This window comes from Ammospiza nelsoni, chromosome Z, assembly GCF_027579445.1.
Source record: "Ammospiza nelsoni isolate bAmmNel1 chromosome Z, bAmmNel1.pri, whole genome shotgun sequence".
NCBI classification, from domain to species: domain Eukaryota; kingdom Metazoa; phylum Chordata; class Aves; order Passeriformes; family Passerellidae; genus Ammospiza; species Ammospiza nelsoni.
Genome location: NC_080669.1, coordinates 81300976 through 81314920, shown reverse-complemented (window position 1 = coordinate 81314920; position 13945 = coordinate 81300976). Strand labels below are relative to the sequence as shown.

Genomic DNA, 13945 nt, shown 5'->3' with positions numbered 1-13945 from the left:
GAATGAAGAGTTTGTTATTTGCTGTTATATGTGTCCACATAATTCAAGCATAGAAATGACAGGATGTTTGTTTATTAGTTTTTTGTTTGTTTAAAAGCAGAATTTAGACACTTTTTTTTTTCCATCAACCACCTTAATACTACATGATGATATCTTTATCTTCATTAGTAGAATAAAAGTTGAGAAAGAGGCAGATGTAATGATGTGTCCAAACTCACCCAGAAACCCAGGAGAGAGCTGGAAACAGGCCTTGACAGAGGTTAGCTCCTCTACTTTTTTTACATTTTTGGAAAATTCCAGAAATATGGGCAGCAGAAATCCTTTCATCATGGTTCTTGATACAAACCAAAACCCCCAATATGTCCTCAAGGAGTATTCAATTATTTTAAGACCTCTAAGGATGGTAGAAATATTATTATTATTATTCATATGATTGGCAGGAAAATCTTCCATGGTTCTATAAAGCACACAAGCTCTAGAATAACCTTTTGTCTCCTGAAGTGACATCACCCTTAAGCACAACCAGCAGATTATCTCCAGCCTCTCTTCTGCTTGGTCATGATCTTCCTATTAGTGGCATTTAATTCATCTTCAGTAATCTCCTCATCTTTTCCCTTTTCTTTCCTGTTTCAGAGCACATTTTAAGATATTCAGAATAGCTCCATATTTTTGAGGGATTTTTTTTAATCTCTGTGTTTGTCCATTCTCAAGTAGAGTTTTAGACCTACTTAAAAACAGAAGGTACATTGATGAGCAATGAAAAAGTGGGTGAGACAAGAAGGAAAAGGGTGGTAGGAACAGTGAGAGGAAGAAAGATGGAGACAGTGAGAAATCAGCTGTCTCTGCTTCCTACTCTTCTTTCCTAGGTGATGCTTCTACCTGCTCTAAATTAATATCAAAGCCAGAGGGAGCAGAAAAAGGTTGGTGGGGCAAAAAAACGACAACCTTAGGAAAAGAAAAATCATGATACAGAAAAGCGTCTGTCCCCTGTCTAATTCCTGCAGTGGCCTGTAGCTGATGGTGCTGAGAAAAATACAGCAGCAAGCTCTGACATTTCATTTCTGTGGAGAATTGAAAAAGGGCTTGCTATAATTCATCGCTTCTTGTAACTCAAACCCTTTTTGACAGGGGTACCTGCGCTGTCTTTTAACAGTGGCACCACAGTGGCTATAATTGGACATGAAAAATGATGTTGTGTTTCTACTTGCTGGGAGAATTGGGGTGGGCGTAGGTGGGGCAGTGGCAATTTGGTGTGAGATGGTGGCATCTGGCATAATTTGGATGGGTTTGTTTTTTGGCAAAAAAGAAGAAAGGGCAACCCAAAATGAAGGAAGGGTATGAAGCGTAGAAAGTGTGATCACCTTGCCTAAGGTTTGCAAAGGTGCTGGTAAGGGTGGTATTCATCATTGATGAACCTGCAAAGAATCACAGGAAAATGAGAAGTGTGATGCACGTGAAGTTTTAAGTCCACCATCAACACAAATATTTATGGCATTTTTAGGAAAAGGACGCAACACCTCTTCCTGAAATGGGCCCATTCACAGCTGCCATGGTTCCTCTTCCCAGTACAGATGGGGAACCTGAGCCCCAGGCTTTTCCTGACTCCACACTGGGAACACAGTTGTGCATAAAACTCTGCTGTGCATAACACTGTCTCACCACCTCTCTGAACACTCTGCCTATATATGTAATCCAGATTAAATTATTTGGCTCTTGCCTAAATCCCTGTGCCTCAGTGGTCCTCAGCACATCTTTGCTACAAAATTGTTGTCGAGTGAAGCACTTCAAAGTAAATTTTTGGCCAAATGGGACTCTGAATCATGAATGAGGATAAACATTGTCCTGATTTATAATGGTTTTATAACTATAGAGCATTCTGGTACCATAAAGTCAGATATCTCCATATTATGGAGGGAATAAAAAATTTTAGTCAGGTCTTAAAGGACGGTAGAGAATTTAAAGAGAAGATGAATGTTTTTGGGACTAAAAAATGGTAAAACAATTTAATCCTTTCTCAGTGTTACCCCAGCACGGGTGACATGGAACAGGGAAGCATGATCATATTTCAGATGAGAGCACAAAGAGCATCCATGAGCAGAGGAAAGAAGGACCACTGAAAGGACAGCACATCCTAGAGGAAAGCCTGACAGTGCACTCACTCCATCCACCAGTTCAGATGTTGGGTCAGCCTGCCCTAGGTCCTTTCCCATGCAGCCAAATCCCTTTTGAAGCCTTCTAGTGACAGGGTTTAATAACACCTTACAGCCACATCTGTAATTCCACAGATCCCAGGTGGATTTCCTGGTGGTATTAATCAGATTTGCTGTCTGGAAAATATTCTTTCTCCTGTCACACACTCAGGGCCCACCAAGACAGGACACATATTAAAGATGTCCATATCACTATTTCCCCAAACACTCTTCAGAAGGCTTCATTTTGGAATATAAACTTCAGTTTCATTCCACTTAACTTATGGCTACTTCCAGCTGAAGAATAAGCAGGGAACTTGAATATCTGAATACCCTTATCCCCACTAAGGCATCTCCCCAGGGTTAGAAAGCTGCATTGTTCTGCCATTTTATTTCCCCACTTAGCCCTTTTCTGGTCCCCCTGACAGGTCCTTGCTCCCAGAGTGTCTGTATGAAAAAAAATTTCCATAGATGGAGAAAGGAAACTTAATTATTTTCCTCTCAGTGTTTCTCCCTATAATTGGTGTCTTTCATGTCAAGATGATCTCAATTTGTATTATGGGCTCCGTTCAGGCAGCACTTTCTCTTTGGTCTATAAAGAAATTGTCAAGTGTATAAATCATAGTGTACATTAAATTACACTAGCCTTTTACTTATTAATTTCCTCAGTTTTTTCTTCCTCTGTTGGATGCTCAGTGTCTCACTCTTTTTATAAATTTTCTTCAGAACTGACTGCTTTTTCTCACTCCTCAATATCAGAAAGAAAAAAAACAAAAACAAAAAACCAAACCAAAACAAACCAAAAAAAAAAAAAAAAAACAACCAAAGTCCAAACACATATTTGCATCCTTTCATTTTTGCCAAAGGGTCTGATAATGTCCTCTGCCTTGTGCAAACTGACTTCATTCAACTCAGAAAGAAGGATGAAATCTGTCTAGTTTTCCTCAAGGCTGGATCCAAAAGTTATTTGAGTTCAGTGGAAATTTTCATGGACTTTAGCACAATGCAGATCAGCACCTATGTGGGTGGATTTATGGGATGTTCTGTATCTCAAGGCTGTGTCCATTCGGGCTTCAGACTTTGCCTCTTGATGCTGTATCCTGCACACCTCCTGCAAATTCCTGGTTACTGTGACATTCCTCTGACTGCTTGGGATGCAGGTTCTGGCTGTCTTGGAATGAGCACCAGGGACCTCTGAATCCCCTTTTCTGACCATAGGGGTGGATTAGACATAAGGTTCCCATCAGGAGCCCATAATCTGGAATAAGGGGGCAAATGTTAAAAGTAACCAGGTCTCAAGTCAGATTTTGGCACGTGGATGGCCAACACCAGCCTGCTGCAAACACAAACAGCCAGAGGCTGAGCAGCCCAGGGAAGCAACCAGGGAATTTGCCTTCATTGTCCTGCACATGAGAAGCAAGGTGGGGTTCACATCAGCTAAGCCTAAATGCAAAGACAACCTCCATGATCAGTAGAGAGGAACAGGCACTGCAAAAGACCATGCACGGTTTATGCCTCAAACACCAAGTTCAAGAGTGGCTCAGAGTTACACTTTCCACACATTTGGCGTTACATGGCCTTGAGTTCTCTCCTCGCCTGTGTGGTGTCAGATCATTGAGTGTGAGCAGCAGCCAGCTGCTCACATGTGGGTATAAAGGAGCCCTGTGGCAGAATACCCTGCTGCTGCTTCATACATCACCCCTGCCCTGCTAACACCTTGTAGTACCTCTGTGAGCAACTTTGCAGAAGTAAGGGCTGATGCAAGGTTTAGCTATTACCAGTTCTATGTTGGTTTCAGCACTTCAGCTGTCTGGGTTTTGTTGGATGGCACAGGCATAGAGGAGAGCAGGAACTGCTCAGTAGTAGCATCTGTAGGCATGGATCCTCCTCTTGCGTGAGTCCAACTGTAGTCATTTTATGGATAAGTACATTTTCCTCTAGAGACAACAATACAGCAGGATCTGCTAGGCTCTTCATCATCTTAACCTACTTGTCAGCCAGCTTGATAACTTGTTGTTACTAAAAATGTGTGCAGAGCAATTAGAATAAATCTAACTTATTATGAAGCGCTTTTCAAAAAAAAAAAAAAGGGGGAAAATTAGGAGAAAAAAAAAAAAAAGGAAAAATGAAACTAATGGCCTTGCTGCCCAACTATGATTAGCTACAAATAAGGGATGGATTGATTCCCTGAAGGCATTCTGTGATATTCATCAGCCAATTTGTGGTCTGACTTTACTGGGAAGACATATGTTAGGAGATTCCTATTGCCTTCTGACCTCATGCTCCTTGTGATGCTTGTTTGAACTTGTACTTTCTTTGTTGGTTGACAAATCAAAAAGATATTTTTATTCTGCTCAGAGGTGGTCACACATAGAAAGATATTTTGAATACTCCATCTGCACAGGGTATTGATTGCTTTATGTGGCAAGAAGTATGAGGCAGGGAAGGGCTTTCAGACTAAATTCTTAGCTGTTTCTGATCCAGTCTGCATTCCTGGCTATTGACAGGAGGGGTTTACCCTCATCCCTGTTCTTCAGGCTCCCACATCATGTTAGGCACTGCCAGTGAAGAACATTGTGAGCATCTGTTGCCCTCTCTCCTGGGAGTGAGCAGCTCTGGGGATAGTGATGGTCCCCAGTGATTTTGTTGAGTGAGAGAGGGATGATTTGAATAACAGAAACCTATTCACAACACAGTGGGCAAGGTTTTTAATCCTACTCGTATAGTGATATGAGAAAGGAAAAAGATATCTGAAAAAGCAATAGAAGGAACATCTGGTCCTCTACCACCAGAAAATTCTCAGTATCCAATACTCCTGCAGCATGTGGACAAGTTAGATCCAAATCCTGGTTTGAAATGGAGGCTGCTGTCTCACACATGACTATCCTACTGAGCTAACAGTAGAAGTGGAATTAGCTTTTCAATTTCTTTCCCATCACACCAATCTCAAGAAATTTTTGCACTTTAAGTTTCACTGGTCCTGATGTTCTGACAAAGCATTTTTGCTGTCATGCACCAGTGTTTCTAGGGGAAACTATTAGAAATTTTAAAAGTTATGTTTAAAATTTCATGACCTGTGTGAAATAAGTCAGATCCCTCTCCCAATGTGATTCAACAAAGCCACTGTCGGGTAACAGGAGTGACACTGATTTATTTGCCTCAGACCAAGCCGCAGCCTGCACTGGTTAGTTCTTTGTTTACTAATTGCTTTTTTTCCTCCCCCTTGTGGAGTAAATTCTGGTGCTAATTATGATGCGCAGTAAAGAAGCAAAGCAAGCCTCTGTATATGAATGTCTGACTCCTCCATTAATTACATGTCTGTCTTTGTTCTTCCTTGCAGATGAACAGACCGATCCAGGTGAAGCCAGCGGACAGCGAAAGCCGAGGAGGTAGTTGACTGCATTGCTTTCAGCCACAGTGCTAAATATAATTGTTGTCTCTGGCTTCTCTCAGGCAATGTGCTGATCAATTAGTAACGTAATCACTGCCAAAGAAATTCCCTCCACAGCAAAGATTCTCTTTATTAAATCTCCTTTACTTCGTCTCACTTTCCTCATATTCAATTATTATTTGATTTTAAAAGGCAGGCAGGTGCCAGCGATTGCCTGAGAAACAAATAACTGCCTTGTTAAGAAGTGAAGCATCAGGCAGTGACTTAACAAAGTTTAACAGCAGTGGACAGCAATGGGGGTTTTTTCAAGCCTGTGTCAGGCTGAGCTGTAGATGTGTTTAATTTGGTTAGGATAAAGCAGAAATTCTATGGTTCCTCTAACCATGTTGTTTCTGCATGCACTCAAGTAACTCTGCTTCTGGAAAAAGCAAATTCTGAGCTGGCAGAGTTTTCTGCACCTGTATCAGCTTATCTGGATAAACCTGTTGTGGAAACTGAAGACTTCTCCCAGACCCTGGGAGTTATTCAGGATTTGCACAGGTATAGCTGAAATCAGGAGCTGGTATTTTGCTTTTCCATTCTACACAGTGGATTTGGAAGGCTTTGTTAAGTGATTGTTCAATAGATCACCAGTGATGAGGTGTTTCCTGTAAAAGGTTTTTTACCTGAACTGATGTGGTGATACTTCACCGTACTCTTCTAATAGGAGCCTGTTTGTCAGATCAAACACACAGATCACTGAGAGAGTGTGAGATGGTCTGTTATGCTGGATAAATTACCATCCTGCTATTTTTTTCTTGTGTCTGTACATTTATATATATATACACACGCATATATATATAATGACATGTACTCTTCCTCTCTATCCCTATCTCTTTGGGAAAAAAATAGAGAGCCTTTTCCTCATCTTTTCAGTAAAAACCTCTAGTGCTTATGTATCTGATAAATGTGGGAGTAGATTTTGTCATTTAGCAATGATGTGGCTCTTAGATGTCTGAAAACTTTTCAATTTCCACCATAAATATAAACTCATCCTCATTTGTGGGATGACTATCTTTGTGCTGGCATTAGTGGAAATCTCCGGCAACTACTACTTAAAAGGAGAAAAATGCCTCACAGAGAAAAGGCACCACATTCTCTCTCATTTCATTTGGAAGCTGTGGATTTCAGGGACTTTGGCAGTGTCAGTGTGAGGCTGAAACTCTCCAGTGACTCAAGCTGTTGGGAGAATTGGTATGTAGCTTGTAGTTAAAGGGTTGGTGTTACAGGCTGGTGAAACTACAGGTTGAAAAGGGTTCTGCAAGGACTGGCTGTGGTGGTGTGTAACTGCAGAACAGGAGAAATGAGTGCTGAAAAAACACCAGAAATCTCCATCAGAGACAAATACTGCCCTTTCAGAACCTCTATAAAGAAAATTTAGGGGAATTTGGTCAATATAGGGGGAAAGTACCTGATGGGATCTGGCAAGTTCTGCATTCAAGGGCCAGGGCACATTTCTGACTTGCAACAAAGATGCGTCACATCCTCCAGCATTGTCCAGTGTTTTTTTATAGAACCAGGTCAATTTCTTCCCCTTTCCATCCTTGTCTGATGATCTGGCTCTGTGTCTGAGTAGGACTGGGTAAGCCATGGGCAGTTGTCAATGCCAGTCTCCTAGGGGAAAATGGAAAGGCTCAGCTGCCTGGGCAAATGAGGGGACATTAAGCACATTCCAGTGGAGTTCGTGCCGACAGCGAGAGTGAAGAGAAGGCCTTTTGTCCATTTAATTAGACATACCAAAAAATAATAATTAGGCTGGCCAATTTGCCTAGTGCGCCTACAGGGTATGTAGCTCCCAATCTTTTTTTTTTTTTTTTTTTTTTTTTCTAATGCAAATCAGTAATAGAGAACACATGCCTGGCTTTCTGGGGAGGGTTTTCAAACTCCTTTGCTAAGAGCAGCTGCTTTCAGGAGCAGTGGTTTGAACTGCAAAGGGCTCCAGTAGCAGCTTGATTCCACATTATCCCACCCATGGCCCCCTCCCCATTGTATTTTAGCTAATTACCTCCTCATCTTACACAAACCTCATCTTTTCTCATCCAGCCTGCTCCCATATTTCTCCTGTCAGTGGTGATCATAATGCAGAGGCCAAGCGGGTGCTCTCATCATTGATGTGAAAGACACGTTGTCCTAATTCCCCACTGACAAGCTGCTTCTGGGCTGGGGATGCTCCAGGACGGCGTGACTCAAGGGCAGCTGTGGGAGAAAAGAACAATTGGCACCCAAGGGAGGCATTGTGTGAAAACTTACGTTCTTCAAGAGCCCACCGGTTAGAGCAGGCACGGCAAACAGAATGCTAAAAAGGGGGCCCTGTGCCTTAGGAGCGCATCAAAAAGCTTCATTAGGGCTGCAAGATAAAGGTCAACCTCAACAATAAAGAAATTTAAATTGTGGCTTATTATACCCTGTCCCTCTATCAGTATGGGACATAGGGGAGGAGAGGGGCTTGGGAGATGAAGCAGCTCTTCCACGGAGCACAAGTCCTTGCTCTGCCCAAAATCCACACTCTGGATCATGGGGAATAGACACCCTGGATTAAGGGGAATTCTGGTGCCACAGTGCTAATGAAAAAATGCAGTGTTTTCTGGAACTGCAGCTTGCAGGCAAGTTTTTACTGAAAAAGGTGAGCAGCATTCTTGTGGAACTGAGATTGTGTTTTCTTTGGAGACAAGTACTTGCATTTTACTGAAACAGGAATCTTTGCATTTTTCAGCAAGTTCTTCCACAAGTAAAAGGTGATAAGTGTCACAAATTTATTCTCGCCTTCAACCAGATTAAGCTCAGTTTTTCTTGTTGTTCGGGAGTCTGGATTTATTTTTTTTTTCAGTCTTTAACCCTCCCTGTGCCCTAATTCTCAGCTGAAATGAGAGTGAGTGTTAGCATTCAGTGTGTGTGAGCTGGAATTTAGACTGTCTTAGTTTGGGAAAGCGTTCAGTATATTGCTGTCAAAAATTACAGTCAACCCACCAAAATGGATATGGTGAGTGTCGTTAATAATTTTTCTGGGTTTATTATTTTTTTGTTAATATCCATATTGTACTGTGAGCAAAACAAAGCGTGAAAACCTTTTAAACAAAAACTGGCATTATTTACATTTGCCTAATCAATCCCATGGGAAATAGAAATTAATGTGTCCTCAATATATTCCTCTAGGGAAATAGTCTCAATTACTGGGAAAATTTTACATTTTACATTTCTGCTTGTTTGTGCATGTATGTGCATAGTCAAGATACAAAATATTCTATAGGGGTATTCCTTTTACAAAATGCTTCATAAAGTTTCAAATACCTGATCAGAAGATCAGAGTCCATTGAGACTTTTTACTTTAACACTAACATAATTGATGGAATATGATAGAAAATGAGCAATTCCATATTTTGTCATGAAAAATCAGATTGTGAGTCCAGCTCTACTAAGGATATCTTAGGAACTTTCATTGGCCTTTGTTTTGGCCATTTTATCTTGATTATACAGAAACTACTTTGCCAGAGACTAGTTAGTCTAATACAGTTTTAGGGAGGTAAGCTAGAACTCCACATCAAAATTTCGAACATAAAAAATCCCAACTAAACTGTTAGAATTCACTATTATTCTCGCCTTGGTGGAGGTGGTTTTCCTCAGCTCCTTGTCTGATATTAAGCTCTAAAAATAGCCTGCAGGTATCTATCACTTAAAGTTTCTCAAACTTAGAGAGTGATCTCAAGTCTGTTTTGTGGTTTGGGGCAAAAGTTTGGAGCCATTTCTTATTTCATCCACAATATCTCCAGCCCTCACTAGGCAGCTTTCACTGCAGCTGGCAGGGTTAACCTATGATAAACGCAGCCCCTAGGTCCCACTATGTTGTACAGGCAGTAACATTTTTTAAAAGGAAAGGACTCTCCTGCTGCTCCAGCTGCAGCCCGTTAGTGATGCTTAGATGCTCCACTGCTCCCACATTCCTCTCAAAGGACAGAGGAAGGTCCGAGAAGGAAACCATGCAAAGATGTATGCCGTGTGCTATACCCTGGCTCAGTGTAAATGTCACTACCAAAATGCGTTTTGTGGTGGTTTTGGGGTCCTCCAGCCTTCAAACAGAAGGCTCCTGGAGTAAAGAAAGGAAAAGTAGAGAGTGGTTTAGGATTGAAAGGGTGTAGTGTCCTGCAGAGAGAGTGTTAAGAGGTTAACAGGAAAGACTGTGGTGCATTGTACTGCAGTATTTCTGCAGTATTTCTGCATGCAAGAAACCTGCTAAAGTTTCTGTCTGTGCTTTCAAGCAGGTTATCTTTTGTTCATGTTTGAGGGAGGTGTGTGCTGTGTTGTCAGGACTTAGGACATTTCTCTGGCTGTCTTGAGCAGCTAAGACTTTTGCCAGGGGTCTCAGGACCCTGGCACAGAGCTTAAAATGCTTGTGGTTTTGATTACGACTCGTGGAGCAAGTTACTAACTTCAGATGAAGACTTGCAAGCTATGACAAATTAAGTAGAATAATAGTGAAGTTATCACAGGGTGGAAAGTAGATTTTGGGATTTTTGGTATCGGGGTTCAGGAGGCAAGATGGAGGAACCTGGGTGTGTCCAGCCTTTCTCCTTCTTCTTGGCCTCCATCTTCTGCTGTGATGTTGGCACTTACAGATTGGTTTAGAGTAGAAGCTCACTCTCTAACATAGGTGATAGGTATTGGAAAGTCATTGTAAATATTATACATGTAGTTTTTAGTGTAAAGACATAACACTGCCCTGGGGGCAGGCAGTGGGCCTGGAACTGTCCTGCTGGACAGACCTCGGCGGGGCAGGAGAACATTTTTTATAGATAAGACACAATAAACAACCTTGAGACTGAGAAATTAAGAGCTCTGACTCCTTCTTCAAGCACCGGTTTGGGAAAAGAGACTTTCTAACTTTTCTCTGAGTCACTCCAACTAGCTAAAGATCCTGACACTGTGTCATTTTTTGTTGCTTGGCAGCTGGAAGGCTTAGACTTTGTATTTTAACTAACTTGCAGTATTTCTCTACCTGTTTCTTGAGGTGCAAAATCTGAAACTATCTGTTTGGTCAGGGTTTATTCCAGATTCAGAGCAAAATATTCAAGTACTGAATTAGAGTTAACAGCAAAACGTGCCTTGCTCACAAATTATTTTCTGCTTCTTATTATACCCTTTCCATCAGCTTGGTAATGATGATGGGGTCAGAACAGCTTCTCCACATTTTCTAAGTTAAATTTTCATTTAGGACAAAAGCCTGGGTCTAATTCTTACTTCAAGCAGGTAGTCTCTAGCTTGCTAGCTCTCTGCTGTGGGTGGCAGGGCAATCTGTCCTAGGTCCCAGTAATTATTTGTTAGTCAGTTGTTTTCCATTTAACCAACCAGAATTACACAGCTTGTGCAGATGTCCAAAACCTCTCAGGGAGCTTCCCATCGAGGTACCAGCCAGATCTGGGCCTATTTGGGTGCTGCAGTCATGCAAGACTGGTTTCCTTCAGCTTAGTTTGTCTTCATGTTGGTATAATAGTCGTACGTGGAATGATTTCCTTCCTCCTCGGAAGCCCTTTGTAAAGAATAAATTAGTTGCTCAGATCTTTAGACCAGAAAAGTCTGAAGACATCTAAGGATGAGAAAGCAGAGGGTAGCCTTGGCAGAGCTCAGCATCTTCTCTCCTGCCCTGCTGAAGGCTGGGCTGTGCCTGGTGTGAGCAGGCCTGAGGTCTGGGCCGTGCACGTGCCAGAGCTGCATCTCTGCAGCTCTCATCTCTTCCTCAGCTCTGATCCACACGTGTTGCCTGCAACATCCAGCTCTTTGGAAGACACTTTACTAGCTGCTTCCAGCCTTTTACCTTAAAAAGACTTCCCACCCAAGAGCAGCAGGAGGGAATATCTTCTTCCAAGGTGGCAATCCTTACATACTGCCTTTATGTGGCCTGCCCAGCTTCACGTCAAATCCTCCTCCTAAGTCTCATACATCTCCCCTTCCAGAGATTTGTACTCAACATGGTTAGCTGGTTTTGACTTCTTTCAGGAGGCATTTGGAAAAAAATACTCCCACATTCAAATATAAATATCTTTTTCTCCATCAATTACATATCAAATATTACCTACTAGAGATGAATTGCAGTATATCTGTGTGGACAGTAAAGAGAACAAATGACTGGTTAAATTTAAACCTAATATTCTGTTAAAAAGTCTATCACAAGTGAAGATGAGCTCATGAATGAAGGGGAAAAAATAAAAAGAAAAATCAAGAACACAGCAAAAATCTTGATATTAAATTGGGAGGCAGCTTTCTTGCCTTAGAGGCTGGGGAAGTGTCAGGACCAGCAGCAAACTCTGGTGTCATTATCAGAGGCTCCTGAGGAATTACTGTAGGAGATGCTGCAGTACTGGGAGAGATGTCAATGCCTTTGAAGCCTGTTTGTCTTGTCAAGGGCTGGGGAAAGAGCTGGGTCCAGAACCAGAACAGGCTCTTAAGGTATCCCACAAACTTGAGCATCACTCTGAGGACATGTCGGATTTTATTTCAGATCTGAACATCTCTTATGACCTGCAGTGTTTTTCCTTCAGCTCTAAGATAAATCTGATCCAGAAAGAGCTTTTCAGTGCTCATGGAAATCTTGTCTTCCTAGCTGTAAGTGGTTGTGGGACTGATTACAGTCAATGGAAAATCAAAATCTCTTGGTTATTGTGGAATTTCAGCACTATGTGACCCTACTGACAGCTGACACTCTGCTGTCCTCAGAAAGCTGTATTTTCAAGCAGGGAGAGTGTACCAGCATGCAAATGGATCAGTTAATTCAAAGTGGCCCTGGATGACCCTGTTCTTGCTCTCCATTCTCTGTTAAAACTTAATTCTGGGTGAGAAAAAGGGTTTCAGCAGATCCTCACGTGTAGCGTTTTATATTTGATGACTCTGCTGAAGGCTGATGTGCTCCATTCTGCAGTCAAATGTTGAAAGAATATAAGGGACATCAAACTTTTGTTCACATCTGCCCTTCCCATGGTGATTGAAATCAATGGAAGTGTGCCCATCAATAGGAACTGGAAAAGATCCACAGGACATTGTGTTCTAGTACATGTCCTAAGGACAACCTTTTAAAATCAAGTATTAGGGGAATAAAAGGGAAAAAACCCAAAAATCAAAAACCACATTGCACATTTTTCAAAAAATGTCTGTAACCTAACAATTTACTGACAAGAAGGAGGAGAGAGAGAGACTGGGGAGCTCATCTCCTCGAGGTTTTGATATTGGCTCTGTTTCTTGCTATGACAGAACTTTTGATCAGTTATGTAACTTTGATTCCCTTCTCCTTCACACCCTTCCTTTATTGTCTGCCTGGGCTGTGGTATGTTTTTATTTGCTCATTTCTTGTAGATAGTGCCTTTGGCATTCATGCAAAGGCTGTCAGTGTCAAAGGGTTAAGGCACCAATGAAAGCCTGTAGCTGTACACAGGAGGATGTGTACAGGGCCAAAAATCAGCTGCAGTGGGTAATCAAGAGCCCTCATACTGCAGTGTGATATTTGGAGTTTTCTTCAGTAAAAGGACAAAATGGAAGAAGCAGTGGGAGGAGAAGAGTGGAGGAAATAAAAAATATAATCCTATAAAAAATCCTACCATTGTAAATACAGTTCAGCCTCCTGGGTGAACTCAGGGACACATAACAATCCCAGTATCCTTTTCTTAATGTAAAGGTTGCTTGTCAATGGGGTTTTATAGGGAATTAATAATACATTTATATATACGCGCCACAATTAATTGCAAGGCATTTATGGCACTGAACAGTTAGAATGCATTATGATAATCACTCCTCGTGCATTGACTTTATTGTAAAGGTTTTGCTGATCACTGTAATTGGCTTGTTATTACACAGGAATATAATAACACCTCTCTGTATAGTAGTTTATAGCACATCAATAGCAAATGCATTCCCTTTATTGGAAGCAATGTGCATTTTATTAGAATACAGCTGAATAAGTGCAATCTGTGTAGACAAATGAAGTTTCTAATGACCTGTCTCACAAAAGAGTCGAAATAACAAGCCATTCATTATGTATTTTTTTCCACTGATGAACTTCTAGTTACGGTTACGCAGCCATTCCTTTAAAAAAAAATAAAGGCATGTTTTTCTGTTCTTTCAAAAAAACATTTTGGGGAAAAGAAATGTATGGGCCATTTTTCTGCCTGTGTTGAATAAAGTAAGGGTGACTGATGCTCACACCTTAGAGATTTCATTTGCTTGTTGAGATTTTCCAAGCTTCTTCCTTGGCTATTTCATGTGACATTCACAAAGAATCAAAATGTTCTTACACTGAGTCCAAATGCAGCTCTTGGAGCAGTACTATTCAAACAACCCCTATGAA

At 41.4% G+C, this 13945-nt stretch overlaps 1 protein-coding gene across 7 annotated transcripts in view; it reads left to right on the top strand.

The window, feature by feature from the left end:
• The window catches only part of CELF4 (CUGBP Elav-like family member 4), a 694523-nt gene that overhangs the window by 387446 nt on the left and 293132 nt on the right, over nucleotides 1-13945 (top strand). For all 7 annotated transcript variants that reach the window (XR_009420407.1, XR_009420405.1, XR_009420406.1 and 4 more), the window contains exon 3: nucleotides 5530-5578. Coding sequence is in view for 3 of the 7 variants with exons in the window: in XM_059491868.1 (XP_059347851.1) it covers nucleotides 5530-5578 (49 nt within the window). In the remaining 4 variants the exon portion in view is untranslated. The remainder of the gene's footprint in view (nucleotides 1-5529; nucleotides 5579-13945) is intronic.